Raw genomic sequence first — 14457 nt, 5'->3', positions numbered from 1 at the left:
TCCGCTGTGAGCCACACTCATCTTTTTTTTGCACTGGAAATGCATCTCTAGTTGTTGTTGATTTCTTTCTTTACATCACGAGACACCATGAGAAAAACAGCACACTGATCCTGAGCTCCTCTGAGGAAACCTATAATAACTCATACAAATTTACATTTCAGATACTGAAGTGTTGAAGCAGGTTGAGTTATATTAGGTAGTAGATCTTCATGAGGAAAGTAAGACTTAGCTATTGGGGATTTAATGCCAATATGATCAGTAATTAATCAATAGTTATTATAAAATCACTATAGTTAGCAATTAGTTCTCCAGAAGAAATGTCAGACTCAGGCTACATCCACACGACAACGGCAACGAGATGTTATTAAAAAAAATATCGCGTCCACATGGGCAACGGATCAGTAAAATATCAGGTACATATGGCAACGCAACGCTTGCTGAAAACGATGCAATACACATGCCACACTTCTACGTGCGCTGTAAGACGGTCCCATCGGAGACACCAGAACAATAGAAGAAGTAGGACGCTTGTGCATAAACCCCTTCTTCTACCCGGCATGAAGCACTCACAGGAACAAGCACACAACAACAAGAAGAAGATGGCTGCAACTACGCGAGGAAATCGTGCCTTCTGTGTGTACAAATTAGTTTTATTAGTGTGCATAGTTTTATATAACTTAATTTTCTTATTGTGTGTGAACATTTTGAAAAGCATTTTTATATAATTTATATAACTTTTTATATTGTGTGTGAACATTTTGAAAAGCAGTCTTATCCAATAAAAAAAAAGAAATTCAAGAAATGGTTCAGTTACTTGTTTATTTAAAAGAGAAGCTGTATACAAAAGTGAATGCAATGCAGTGGTTCATACAAAACAGTGAGAGTGCTGCTTGTTCTAGTCATGTGGTTGTGACGTCATCGTAAACAAATCCGTTCTACTCATCCAGATGACTTCACAACGGCGCCGTTGCCAGATTTTTCCACTCTGGAACCTGTTCTCGTTTTGGGGCACCCAAAACGCCGGTGCCGTGTGGACGCCAGGCCGAAACGATAAACAATTTTATCAGATTCACCTGAATCCGTTGCCGTGTGGACAGCCTCTCAGTAATTACTACTTAAAACTCAGTTAATCAGCGTTCCCTCTGGGTTCTGAAAAATATACTCCACTTTTTTCCTTGAAAAATAAAGTAAAATAAGTATTTTTCACTTTTTCTTAGTCTGTATTTTTTTCTTAGTTACTGACTTATCAAAGTGGACTTAATACAGGTTTACACCAATCAAACTGGCACAATTCAAATATTTGTACAGATACAGCTAGGCTTCACAATTATATATAAAATTTGAGCTCCACTCTGGCCTCTAATAAGAAAAACTTGATTTTGGGCAGCCTGTACACCATCAAGCTAAAATAAACCTCTTTAGTTTGAGCTTATTTCAGGCTATTTTAGCATGGAATTATTTTAAAAAGGCACTAGGACTCCCTTTAGCCTTTACTTCAACACAAAAGTTGATTTACAATTGAACAGAGTCGAGAAGAGTCTGGGAACAACCAACAGTGAAGGAATCCGAATTTCCCTTCGATTTACAAACCGAACACAGAATGACACCGTGTTTTTCATCATACGTTAGTTAGCCGCAGGGACTCAACACACCATGCGGCCCGAAACATAGCTCCCTTCAGTCACTTGCTGGCTGAAAGCACTTTCACTTTAGCATTTTTTACCAACCCCTGTATTACTGACACTGTCCAATGTGCTCGAGGACAGTCGGGGCTCTGAGTGTGTCTCCCCCATGGCTGTTTCAGCCCTTAAATCATCTTCAGTCCTTGAAGAAACCCACCCAAAAAACTTTGCCAGCTTAGACTGCACCATTGTTTGGTTCACACAGAGATAATTACACCACCACAGCAGGCCGATTAAGACACCCTGTGATTGGTCAAAAGTTTGGTGATCATTTGGTCATTATGTGTAGTCGATTTTTACTGATCACAAGCACTTGCTCATTGTTTACACTCTGGCTTCCTGCCATCTCTTCACTGCGGTTAGATTTTGGCAAACGGAGGGATTTGTGGAGCGATTTCTAGAAAAGATGAATTATGATAATGATAAAGATGACAAATACATTAGTTACTGTGAGTACTGCTAGTGATTTTCTCTTTGTCACTGATGGATTATGTTCGTCAGTGACGAGTGCGACGAGCACCAGCGGGAACTCTGCTTAATTATTAGATAGTTACTTTAATAGTGAACTCTTATGAAGATGCTTACTGAGTTCTTAGTATTTTATAGGAGTAAGATAGGTGTTAATGAAGAACTGCACATTCATTCCTGCCTACGTAGATACCTATGAGTTGCTGAATGGTGCTGAAAATGTTACCAAAATGACTTCTTATTCCCATCAGCCCTCTTTTTTAGTGTTTCCAGGGGCATAGTGGGAGCGGATAAATAAATAAATAAATAGGCCCATGCCCACCTTCAGTTTAAATTCAAATGCAGATAAAGATATGAATATTTTGAGCACTAAAGAGATACAGATAATTGCATTGTGTTACTAATGTACACAAAATAAATAACGCAGGTAAAGTATCTCATATGGATGATTTAATTGGCAATATCTTACTCTACATTCAGACTGTCTGTCCAAATCCGATTTTTTACATATCCAATCTGAATCTGATCTTCTTGATTGACTGTCCGTGTTATATATTATGAGTGATCAGATCCAATCTTTGTGTCCGTGTGTCAATCCTCATTTTCAGTCTTATTCACATTGGCTGCTATAGTAATGACACTGTGCCCAGAAATATAAGTAGTTGACATAAACAAACAAAAATGGAGGGTAATGAAACAGGCTAGCTTATTTACCACGTGGCAATGTGGAGCCATGGCGTAGGTTTTACAAAAATAATGTGACCGCATCAGAGACAGAGGAGGTTTGCCTGTTCTGATTTATTTCATGGACGACCAAACTAACGTTTCCAGTATGTGTGATGTAAACATGAATTTTACGTGGCATAAAGAACACAGACGTTAAAAACAAACAAAAAACAAAACAAAAAAAACCCCCACCTGAAATCTGATCAGAGCAGTGAGAACTAAATGGATTTGTAAACATGCAGCTTGAATATGCAAATGTGGTTTGAAACAGATTTTTTAATAATCAGATCTTGTGATTTTCGGTTGTTCAGACTTGCTACATACTGTATGACTGACTGAATTAAATCCTCTGGCAATGGTATAATTTGATATGTTCATGCCATATACACCTATAGTAAATTAGTTACAGTGTCTTGCAAAAGTATTCATTCCCCTTGGTGTTTGTCCTGTTTTGTCGCATTACAAGCTGGAATTAAAATGGATTTTTGGAGGGTTAGCACCATTTGATTTACATAACATGCCTACCACTTTAAAGGTGCACATTGTTGTTTTATTGTGACACAAACAATAATTAAGATGACGTTCATGTTCCAGCAGGACAATGACCCGACACATACTGCTAAAGCTACACTGGAGTGGTTTAAAGGGAAACATTTAAATGTCTTGGAATGGCCTAATCAAAGCCCAGACCTCAATCCAATTGAGAATCTGTGGCATAACTTGAAGATTGCTGTACACCAACGCAACCCATCTAACTTGAAGGAGTTGGAGCAGTTTTGCTTTGAGGAATGAGCAAAAATCCCAGTGGCTAGATGTGCTAAGCTAATAGAGACATACCCCAAGAGACTTGCAGTTGTAATTGCAGCAAAAGGTGGCTCTACAAAGTATTGACTTTGGGGGGTGAATACCTATGCACACTCCAGATTTCTGTTTTTTCATCTTAATTATTGTTTGTGTCACAAAAAAAAATTCACCTTTAAAGTGGTAGACATGTTGTGTAAATCAAATGGTGCTAACCCCCCAAAAATCCATTTTAATTCCAGCTTGTAATGCAACAAAACAGGACAAACACCAAGGGGGATGAATACTTTTCCAAGATGTGCCAGTTCTTGGCTGTTGTATGAGATACAAGATTTCTGAAAAGTGTTTGTGCTCCCAACAGAATGTCGGTTCCATTTGTAATGTACGATAAAAACAATATTTTCTAATGGTATTAATTTAGAGAAGTGTAAAGGAGTATCATATTTGTCCTTCTTCGAGAAATTTGTCCTATAATTCTGTTTATCAGACAATCATTGGAGGAAGGTCTGCGAAATGTGGAAATGTCACCCTCTCTGAGGAGTATTTAATACTTCAGTCATATGAAAATATTGTGATATGTGATAAAAAGTTAGTTAATGACTGTGAAATGAAAATGTAATATTGGCAAATACCGTCTTTGAAGTAAGTGTGTGTGTGTGTGTGTGTGTGTGTGTGTGTGTGTGTGTGAGAGAGAGAGAGAGAGAGAGAGAGAAAATGAGAGTAAGAGAATATGGCAGTTCCTGGACCCTTTCTTGTCTTCTGGGACATTCAGTGACTAAACTAAATTAGATCTGGACACAGCAATGCTGTCCTATGAACCCTGTGTATAATATTCTGGGTTTTGTAGCCTCAAGCCCCTGAACAAAACATCCCTCTTGTTTTCTAACAGGAACTAAACTCAATGTTATAGTATTCCATAACCCATGAAAAAGGCTAACAATAAAATGCTAAATATCCCAGTGCCCTTTGAGACAAAATCATCCATACAATGTAGTGCCACAACACACACACTATTAGCTTCTCCCAGTTGCATTAATGCGTGCAAGTTTGATTAAGTATCAGTTCCCTGAGGTGCCATTCAGAAAGATGAATCCGGGGCTGAGGGACTCCTGAGATGGAATTTATGGCAGCGCTACATTCATCAACTCCATAAAAGACAAGTGAGAGAAGAGAGAAGCACAGGAGCTGGCTGCTCTTCGCACAAGCAAACAGAGGAGAAAGACGGAAAAAGAAAGACAGCGTTGAGAAGAAAATATCCAAAAGAACAGTAGAATGTACATGCATCCACTGACTTAGGCAAAGCAAATGAGTTTCCAAATGATCAAAACAAGAGAGATATTTCGGTAGTGTCCACTCAAATCCAAATGCCTCATCTGTTGTGGCTATTATACATTTGGCTCATACCCTGCTAGTTACGGATAAGTTCTAGCCAGAGCTCTGAGAATGTGTCATTAGCTATGCTCATATTCAAAGAGCTTCACCATTTCATTCCGGATTCATTGCAGATTCAGAATGAACTGTTTATAGGTATCCAAAACTGGACACTCTGACGACTTCATGGATATGTGATCTGTTCCTAACATATGCACATGTGTGGCATGAAGGTTAGTGCCAATGGCACCATAACAAAGTGAAGCAAGGGGTTCCATGAGTTTTAAATTATATCTGTATCAGCAAAACGTCATCCAAGTGTGGTTATTAAATGGACAGCTTGAAGAAAAGTTTGTAACGACAGTAAACTGGACGGTTCAATTCAATTCATCCATCCATTATCCATAACCGCTTATCCTGTACAGGGTTGCACTCAAGCTGGAGCCTATCCCAGCTGACTATGGGCGAGAGGTGGGGTACACCCTGGACAAGTCGCCAGATCATCACAGGGCTGACACATAGAGATAGACAACCATTCACACTCACATTCACACCTACGGTCAATTTAGAGCCACCAATTAGCCTAACCTGCATGTCTTTGGACTGTGGAGGAAACCGGCGCACCCAGAGGAAACCCACACAGACATGGGGAGAACATGCAAACTCCACACAGAAAGTCTCCTGTCAGCCACTGGGCTCAAACCCAGGACCTTCTTGCTGTGAGGCTACAGTGCTAACCACTACACCACCTTGCTGCCCTCAATGTTATATGCATATTGCTTTTACCAATAGACATAACAGACAAAGTCACAAAGCAGCTTTACGGAAATATATAAATTCTGGATATAGAGGGCTACCGCATGACGTCACCGCGCCATTTTGTTAGGCGCCATATTGGAAGACCAAGTACATGCACTCACAATATAAAACAAAGTACAAGCGAGAGTAAAGTGACACGATGGCTGATAATTCTGGTTATGTGAGTACATTACCAGCTGCAGAAAGGGCACGGTATGTGGAGAAACTGGCTGTGATAGATGGGTTTGACCCATATAATAAGACTCGCGGCAAGGGAGAATGGAAACATAAGGAGGACCTGACACCAATTCTGCCATCTGTTTGCTACCCAGACATTGTAAACTATTTGTTGTTTACACCCAGTGCCTACACTCAGTGTTCGAACTATGCCGATATTTTCGGGGGGGTGCTTGCACTTGTCTCGGAGCGCGGATCTCCAAACACATGAGAAGCCTATCTTACGCACATATCACGTGGACTCCACACCTCCACACATGCATCGCGTCTGAAGCTCAACTCATCAGGGGAAATCGTGTCCGCATTGGCATGTTCAAAAAACAACCTCGCGTCAACAATGATACCACACGCAAGAAAAAAAAACAGTCAGGCTACTCAACAACCAACCTGGCAGCAGCAGTCATTGTCATATCGGTTTATTTGATCTTTGATGTAAACACAACACTTTGGATATGCAAATGCTTCCCATTACACATGATTGCTATGTCAATAAACATCATTTTGCCAATATTTTAGAGACCCCCCAACATTTCCCAAATCATGTTTTCAAGGGATCTCATGTCTGTTTCAGGGGATCTCGGATCCCCCGAGTACCCCCGTAGTTTGAACACTGCCTACACTGCTGATGACTTGAAAGCCTACAAAGGGCTACAGGCTTACAAATATGTTGTTAGTGGCTTGGTTCGTGATATTACAGCTGTTATTAAGAATAACCTACACATAGTTATGGCCAAGGTAATCTTGTTGATATTTATCTTTTAATAATATATCTTTTCAGTTGAAAAATTAATACTTTTTGTTACTATTAAGGTATCCATAATTTAGGTTAATTTATCCAAATTATACATATGTATTTATGATATATGCTTACACAACAACTATGCTTTATTTATATAATAGGAGGGAGAGCAAGCCCCAAACCATCCTAAATTATTATTATTATTATTATTATTATTATTATTATTATTATTATTATTATTAAATTGTAGAAGTCTGGGAGGCTTGCTCCTCATACAGTTATCAACTTGGGGCCAATTTAGCATGTTTTAAATCTGAATTTCTTGCGTTTGCTTACCTCAAAGTGTCCACAGATCATGCACAGACTTATCCATTATATCCAAAGTTTTTTGCCAAGTCTCACACAGGTTTCTTTCAAGTCTACTGTTGGGCCAATAAATCATAAATAAAACAGCTCAGATTTGTTTGTTTAAGTCGTTTGCCACTCCACTTTATTCTCGTGGGTTCACATACCGCTGCCGTTATTTCCCCCTAATCACGAGTTTGTTGGTCTTCCAAAATGGCGCAGGGTCTGTTTACTTCCGGTTTCGGGTGACATCAGTGAAAGGGGTCTATACATATGAATTTTGATTTCTGAAGTTTATCCTTAATGAGCAAACCTGAGGCGATGGTGGCAAGGAAAAAAACCCTGAGATGACATGAAGAAACGTTGAGAGGAACCAGACTCAAAAGGAACCCATCTCCATTTGGGTGAGAACAGATAGCGTGTAACTGAGAAATTCATTATCATTTTAACATGAAGTCTGCTTTGTTGAAGTTATCAACTGTTCATTGATGGTGACTTGAGTGCAAAACTGTTCATGGCAACTGCAGTCCTAAAGTTATGGCAATTGTAGTCCTCAGCCATTGTCGCGAAACTGTTTGAATTAACTGTCCAAAGCTATTTTCTGAGTGTATCTTTAGGCTGCCTCTATGGGGCCATCCTCTGTAGGAGAGAACTGATGAAAACTGCAGCCAGAAGTTGGGCATCAGGATGGGAGCAGGAGCTGTACAAATGGTGCCATCCTCACAGGATGACAGCTGAAAACTGGAAAAAGACCAGGAGACGTTTTTCTAATCTTTTCCAAGCCTATGACGACTCTATACTCAGATTCTTGTTCTTGGCTGACTGGAGTGGAACTTGATGTGGTCTTCTGTTGCTGTAGTCCATGCACCTCAAAGTTAAAATGCTGTCTGTTCTACATGTTTTTCTGCTCACCATGGTTGTAATAAAGTGTTATTTATAAGTTACCATATCCTTCCTGTCTGGCCTTTCTCCTCTGACCTCTCTAACCAACAAGGCATTTCCACCTGCAGAACTGCCGCTTACTGGATGTTTTTTTTTTTTTTTTGCACCATTCTGTTTAAACTCAGGGAAAGCTATGTGTGAAAATTCAAGGAGCTCAGCAGTTTCTGAAATATTCAAACCAGCCAGTCTGGCAGCACCAAAGATTGCCATGGTCAAAGTCACTTAGATCACATTTTGTTCACATTCTGATGTTTGATATGAACATTAACCTAAGCTATTAACCTGCCTTTGCATGATTTAATGTATTATGCTGCTGCCACATACAGTAATTAGCCGATTGAGCAATTGCATGAATGATTAGGTGTACAGGTTTTCCTGTTAAAGTGGCTGATGAGTGTATAATGTCTTTATTCATCTTCTAATGTTACCAAAATGGTTATGAATAAAAGTTACCAAATTTGGGAATAAGAAAATAAATGAAGGTTTTATTAAAATTAACCCTATTTTTCCACTTACACTGAAACTTACAGAGGGACTCCCTACATCTAGTTCAAAATATTAATTTGAAGCCCATCATACTGCAAATCCAAACTCACAGTGACAGGTTAAAATCTGCAACATGGACTGTTTTCTAACATCACATTATGTACACTGCATTTTACTGCACAAGAAGCACACCCTGACTTAAACTCACATGCACAGAACACACCCAGATCCTGCTAAAAGTAATAATACAAGAAGGTTTACATATTAATTATTCTTCATTTTAAAAGATTAAAGATGCAGACTGCAAAGTCATCTGAAATTTTTGCATTTTTTTATTGTGTATGGCATTTTCTTATGTCCTGCAAGAACAATATCATGCGGACGAGATGTGATCATTTTGATGTACTGAGGATTGCTTTCCTCCGTTTTAGAACCGAATATCCTACTTCTTGGAGCCAAACAGTATGGCCCCATGGAAACAGCCGAATGCGAGAAGCTTGAACTAATTAGCATAATTATGGAACTGGGTCACACCAAGATGGCGACACGCGGAAAACATTGTGACTCTGTATCGACCTTGGAGAGTTCTGAGTCGCAGGTATGTAATTTGCGGTTGACATTCGCAAATAGATCTGTGAAACAAAAGACGAATATATCTTTTCTCTGTTACTGCTTTTGTGCTATCATTTCTTTCTCTGTAAGATCAAAACATTAGGTGTATAACTCCATACTCAGATTCAACAATCCAAGAGTAGCGCTGCAAATTTATCAGATTTTGTACCTGTTTCATCCTTCAGTCGATTCCAGCGGTCGATCTGTCCCTTCACGAAAATTTTTGCGGACAACCTTTTGGTTTCCATCGCTTTTCTGGCACACTTTCTAGCTGATTCACTTTCATATTTTCCTTTTCTTTTCCGCTGGCTTTTAATTGGTGGGAGAGTGGAGATCACCATGTTTGCCCATGCCGACTTGTTTGGGTTAAAAGTAGGTCAAACACACCTCACAGTGGTCATGTGACATTGTTGCTCACTTGCTTCGGCAGTCTCCAGAATTGTAAAATGCAGGACGCATTTTATCTTGGCAAAACATTTACACATCGGATACACAGTGTATGCAGCAACACAACTCCTCAATTTCAACTCAGATCAATGCGAAACATCTTGACACTCCAACAGCAATAGAAATAGAACATTTCTGCCCAGAATTCCCCTTACAGAAAAACCACATGAACTTCACATGTGATTTCTCACATGTGAAATATGTGGAAAATGTGTTTTGCACATGGGAAACATGTTATTTGCACATGGGAAACGTGGTTTTGGCCCAATTTTATGTGAATCAAATGTGGGAATGTTGTACACATGTGGTAACGTTTTCCACATGTGCTCTACATGGTAACACGTTACAAAATCTGATACCATGCATTCCACATGTTACCACATGTGGTAACATGTGATCACATGTGAAATACATGGGAAATTCATGTGTTTTTTCTGTAAGGGTCAACTTTGCAGTCAGAATCTTTAATGAGACCATCAGTGAAAGTCTAGCTCACTCCAGCCCTGTCTAGTCCAAAAGGAACGATCTAAACTGGGCCACCTTGCACAATAAATGTTGCAAGCTACAGTATATACGCTATATACAAGCTATATATAGAAGCTATATACACCCTAGGAATACCGACCTATTTGCCACAAAGAATCCAAAATGGCGAGGAATTGACCGAGAAGAAGCGATTTTTGTTGAACTGCTCATTAAGGCTTGATTATTCCATAACTTCATTAATAATTGTAATTAAGCAAATCTGGGTAAAAGTTATATGCACCCTAGGTACCCCTACCTTCATGCCAGAAAGAATCAAAATTGGTGAAGAATTGAGGCAGAAGAAGTGATTTGTGTGGAAACTGCTCGTTAGGGCTTAATTACTCCATATCTTCATTATTAATCACAATTATAAATGTGGGTAGAAGCCATATGCACCCCAGGCAGACCTACCTTCCTGCCAAAAAGAATAAAAATCGGTGAAGAATTGAGAGAGAAGGAGTGATTTTCGTGAAATGTGGACGACGCTGGACAACGCATGATGGCATAAGCTCATCACCTGTCAGCCAGATGAGCTAATAAACAGATTAGCTATTTCATTTAATCAGATAGGAATTTTATTTGGGTCAGCCTGAATTCGTTTTCTCTTTTACAATTAAGGTGTATTCATGAAGATTTTTTATTTCACTCAAATTAAAACAGATTATCTGGCTGCACAACTATTTAAAATGAGAAGGCAGACAAGCCCTGACTAAGCTTTAGATACACAATGCATCTTATACTTCTGATGGTTCAGAATGTCACAACCCAGACAAGACACTAATTCACTTAAGCCTCTCAGTGAAACGTCATTACAAAACACTTGACCTCAGCCCTAGCAAAAGGACATAATAACCACTACCATCCTTTTCCACCCGTGCGCCAGAAATCATTCTCTAGTCAGAAATGTGTACTTCCGCCTGTAATTTTATTAGACGATTTACAGCCGAGCGTTGCAATGTGCTACTTCCCTTTGTTTAAGATGATGGATGTGTTAGCTCAGGAGGTATTTAAAGTTCTATTCTTCTAAAGCCTTTCACCAACAATATGCCCAATAATCTGACTATATTTATCTTTCAGCTCATTGTACTCTTTAGAAAGCTGCTCTCATTTGTCTCTATGCTCATAAAACAAGCAAGAGTTTGTTGTTCAGTCATAATTAGACTAACAAAGGAGCATAGCAATTCCTCACTGTAGCATAAGGCCTTTGATTTACAGGGCAACACAGAAGTCAGCGTACAGATTGGCAATGTGACAGATTTTCAGTCAAAACATAATCAAGAAAAATGCTGGCTTCGAGTCATCATTTCAGGGAGCCACAATATGCTTATATCTTCTGCCATTCAATACATTTAGGTATTTCTTATCTAATTAAGTATAAACTTATACCATGTCAACTTCTTGCTTTTTCATGGACTTGAATTTGCCCTGTTAACAAAAAAAAGTGCAATTCCAGACAAACCAAAGACAAATGCTTGAACAAGAAAAGTTATTTATTACCTCTTTGGCTTTCCTGTGTCTGTCCTTGCCTTCGCCATACCTGTCCTTCTCTTTCATATCTTCTCCTGGATAGCTTGAATAGGAGACAGTTCTCCAGTCTCGAGGAGAATTGGTGATGCTGGCCACCTTGGACTCAGTAGCACTGTTCTCCTCTGTCAGTGATCTGGAAGACCTGCGAGTGAACATGCTCTTCTTTAATGCCTTCACCCTCAGGCTTTCACTTCCACTCGCATCTGAGCAGCACCAGTCTGTGTTTGTGTCCACTTTGACATTGTGACCTGTGGTGTGGCACTGGAACATGTGTGGTGAAAGGTTCACATCTGTCTGAATCTGGGCTATGCCACCATCACTAGCTTTCCCATTTGCTTCTGGCTCTTGGATCTTCTCATCCAGCTTGGTGAGCTTGGACAGGACCTGTGAAATCTCCCCACGCACTCCTGAAAGGGATTCAAGCTTCTTCTCGATTTCACCAATCCGAAGGACCAGCTTGCATACACTCGCTTTGAGCTCATCGTCGGTGTTCTCTAGAGAGTGGAATAGATGGTCTAGCTTGCTAGCAGACTTGCCAAGTTTGATCGTGTTGCGTTCAGGTGAGCTATCACCATCTGACTTTGTCACGTGAGAGAGCGAGCCGTTACTGTTGTAACAGGATGACTGGGGTACCCCAATAGACTCGCATATGCTCATATCATCCAGAAAGCGAAATATGTCACTAATGTCATCACTTATGATTTCACACTCTTCGTCTCTGTGTTTAAAAGGTGGCCTCTCCGCATACTTGTGCATGCTGTAATCTTTCCGCTTCCTCTGTTCTGACTGGTCAGTCTGAGTCCCGACACTAAGACCATTGTCTACATTAGCAGTCTGGAGCGATGGACAATTGATGCTCTTGTCTTTATATCTCTTTCCTCCTTCTCTCTTTTCAGAACTCGGACCACAACCAACAGAGGCCATCTCTTTCATCTTTGGTCCACTAGACTTCTTGGAGAAGCCTGACGGAGAGGCTGTGGGCTTCTCTTTGGCACACTGGAAGTGCTGATCGTTGTCCATCATGCTGATATGGCGGTGATTATCTACTGGCACCTTCTGGTTTAAAAAGGATCTCTCAAATTCAGAGCCTTCATCTGCGTTCAGGCTTAAGCTCTTGACAGGCCAGGCAGGTTGCCTGTTTTGCTTCCCAGAAGTCCTCTTGGTGTTCACACACTCAGTGATTGTTGTTGGACCAAAATATGTGGATGCCTGCAAGTCGTCTAGACTCTCGTGCTTCACTCGCCCTTTGCTTTGTATAGGTGAGTTGACCGGCTCGAAATAAGGGTTGCTATATGGCAACTCAAAACTGTGATTAAAGAAAGTCGGTGGCTTGTGCAGTTCCCTCCTGTGGTAATCTCCACTGTCTCTGGCACTGGCTTTAGACTCTGCAGAGATGACATGGGGCGAAAAGGCAACAAGGTTGTGAAAGTCCTCCTTGAAAATATTCCGCTTTTGCACACACGAGTGTACAGCGAAAGACTCTGAATTAGGCAGAAAAACATCCTTACCGCCTGGGTTGATGTGCAGTGAGTCGTGGTCGGTAGTGGACTCGCTGTCGATGTCCATCGGGAAGTAGGTGCTCTGCATCTCACATGAAGGAGGACTGGCACTGGCATACTGAGGCAGATGCTGCAGCTTATCCAGCGATGCTGCTCTACATTTGAGATCCTTGTTGACTCCCAGGAGAAAATTGGGCTCTGAAGCTGGTATAAATGGTTGACAGCTGTTGCACTCAGATTTGGGACAGGGTGAGTTCCGAGAAGCACGATGACCCCTTCTGTCTGTGTGACCATACACACTTTCACACTCGTTGTATTTATACACTTCTGTATCAGACCTGCAAGACTCAAAGGATTGGTTTTTATGAAACTTGGGTTTCCGACTAACTGGCAACTTGTCTTTGGCCATCCCACCATTCATCTGGATGAGGTTGAACATGGTCACAATGTCCGCAGCTACCATGAGCTTCTTAGACTGCTGATCTTCCACCGAACACCTCATTTTGTCCTTAAATAAAGTGGCAGGAAAACTCGGATCCAAACATGCTGTGTAGAAAAGCAAGCTCCTCAGTTTTGCCAGATGAACCAGGTCAAAACGAGCACACAGAGACTTACACAGATCCTGATATGACACAGTGCTGTACTTGGTGTCTAGTTCCTCCAAAATCCTGACAAGGAAAATCGAGTATTCTGGCACTGCATCCATTCCGGTGGCTGGTGTGAGTCTTATCTTAGAGAAGAGATGATAACCTGCATGGGGAGACAGTAGGGATTAGTGACTGGAGATACTATATGGCTGCCTGCAGAGGTTAACTGGAGCTCTCTGTAACCCTTATTACAGCATGCACACAAACTGAAAGAAATATAAATCTATATATTTTACATTGCCAGCTGATTTTATTTCAGTGTATATTTTATTGCACTAAAGTACATAACAGCAACAGCAGACTTAAATAACAGAAAATGATGAGCAATGTTGGAAATATTCTCCTTCTGCATATATGCAGTATACATTGGATAATACAAATCTTGCATATAGTGCAATAGTAAGATCATCAGATACAGAGGCTCAAATAAAATATTGACTCAACTGGAGGGTTTTTTCCCCCCATGGGGGGCCCTGAATTACTGAACGAGTATCTTTGCATTATTTTAGAAATAAAATTCAGTCAACTAAGAAAAAGAGGAAAGGGTATACCTATTGCACCAGCCCATCTGCAGTCTTGTGCATGGAAAGAAAAAAAAAATATTG

The 14457-nt window shown here is 40.3% G+C and overlaps 1 protein-coding gene across 1 annotated transcript in view; it reads right to left on the bottom strand.

The window, feature by feature from the left end:
* The window catches only part of minar1 (membrane integral NOTCH2 associated receptor 1), a 63897-nt gene extending 49986 nt beyond the window's left edge, over window positions 1-13911 (bottom strand). The window contains exon 1 of the mRNA XM_060940474.1: window positions 11677-13911. Coding sequence (XP_060796457.1) covers window positions 11677-13911 — 2235 coding nt within the window. The remainder of the gene's footprint in view (window positions 1-11676) is intronic.
* Between the last annotated feature and the right edge of the window lie 546 nt (window positions 13912-14457).

The sequence above is a fragment of the Neoarius graeffei genome, chromosome 15, assembly GCF_027579695.1.
Source record: "Neoarius graeffei isolate fNeoGra1 chromosome 15, fNeoGra1.pri, whole genome shotgun sequence".
NCBI lineage: Eukaryota > Metazoa > Chordata > Actinopteri > Siluriformes > Ariidae > Neoarius > Neoarius graeffei.
This window is presented reverse-complemented; position numbering and strand designations above follow the sequence as displayed.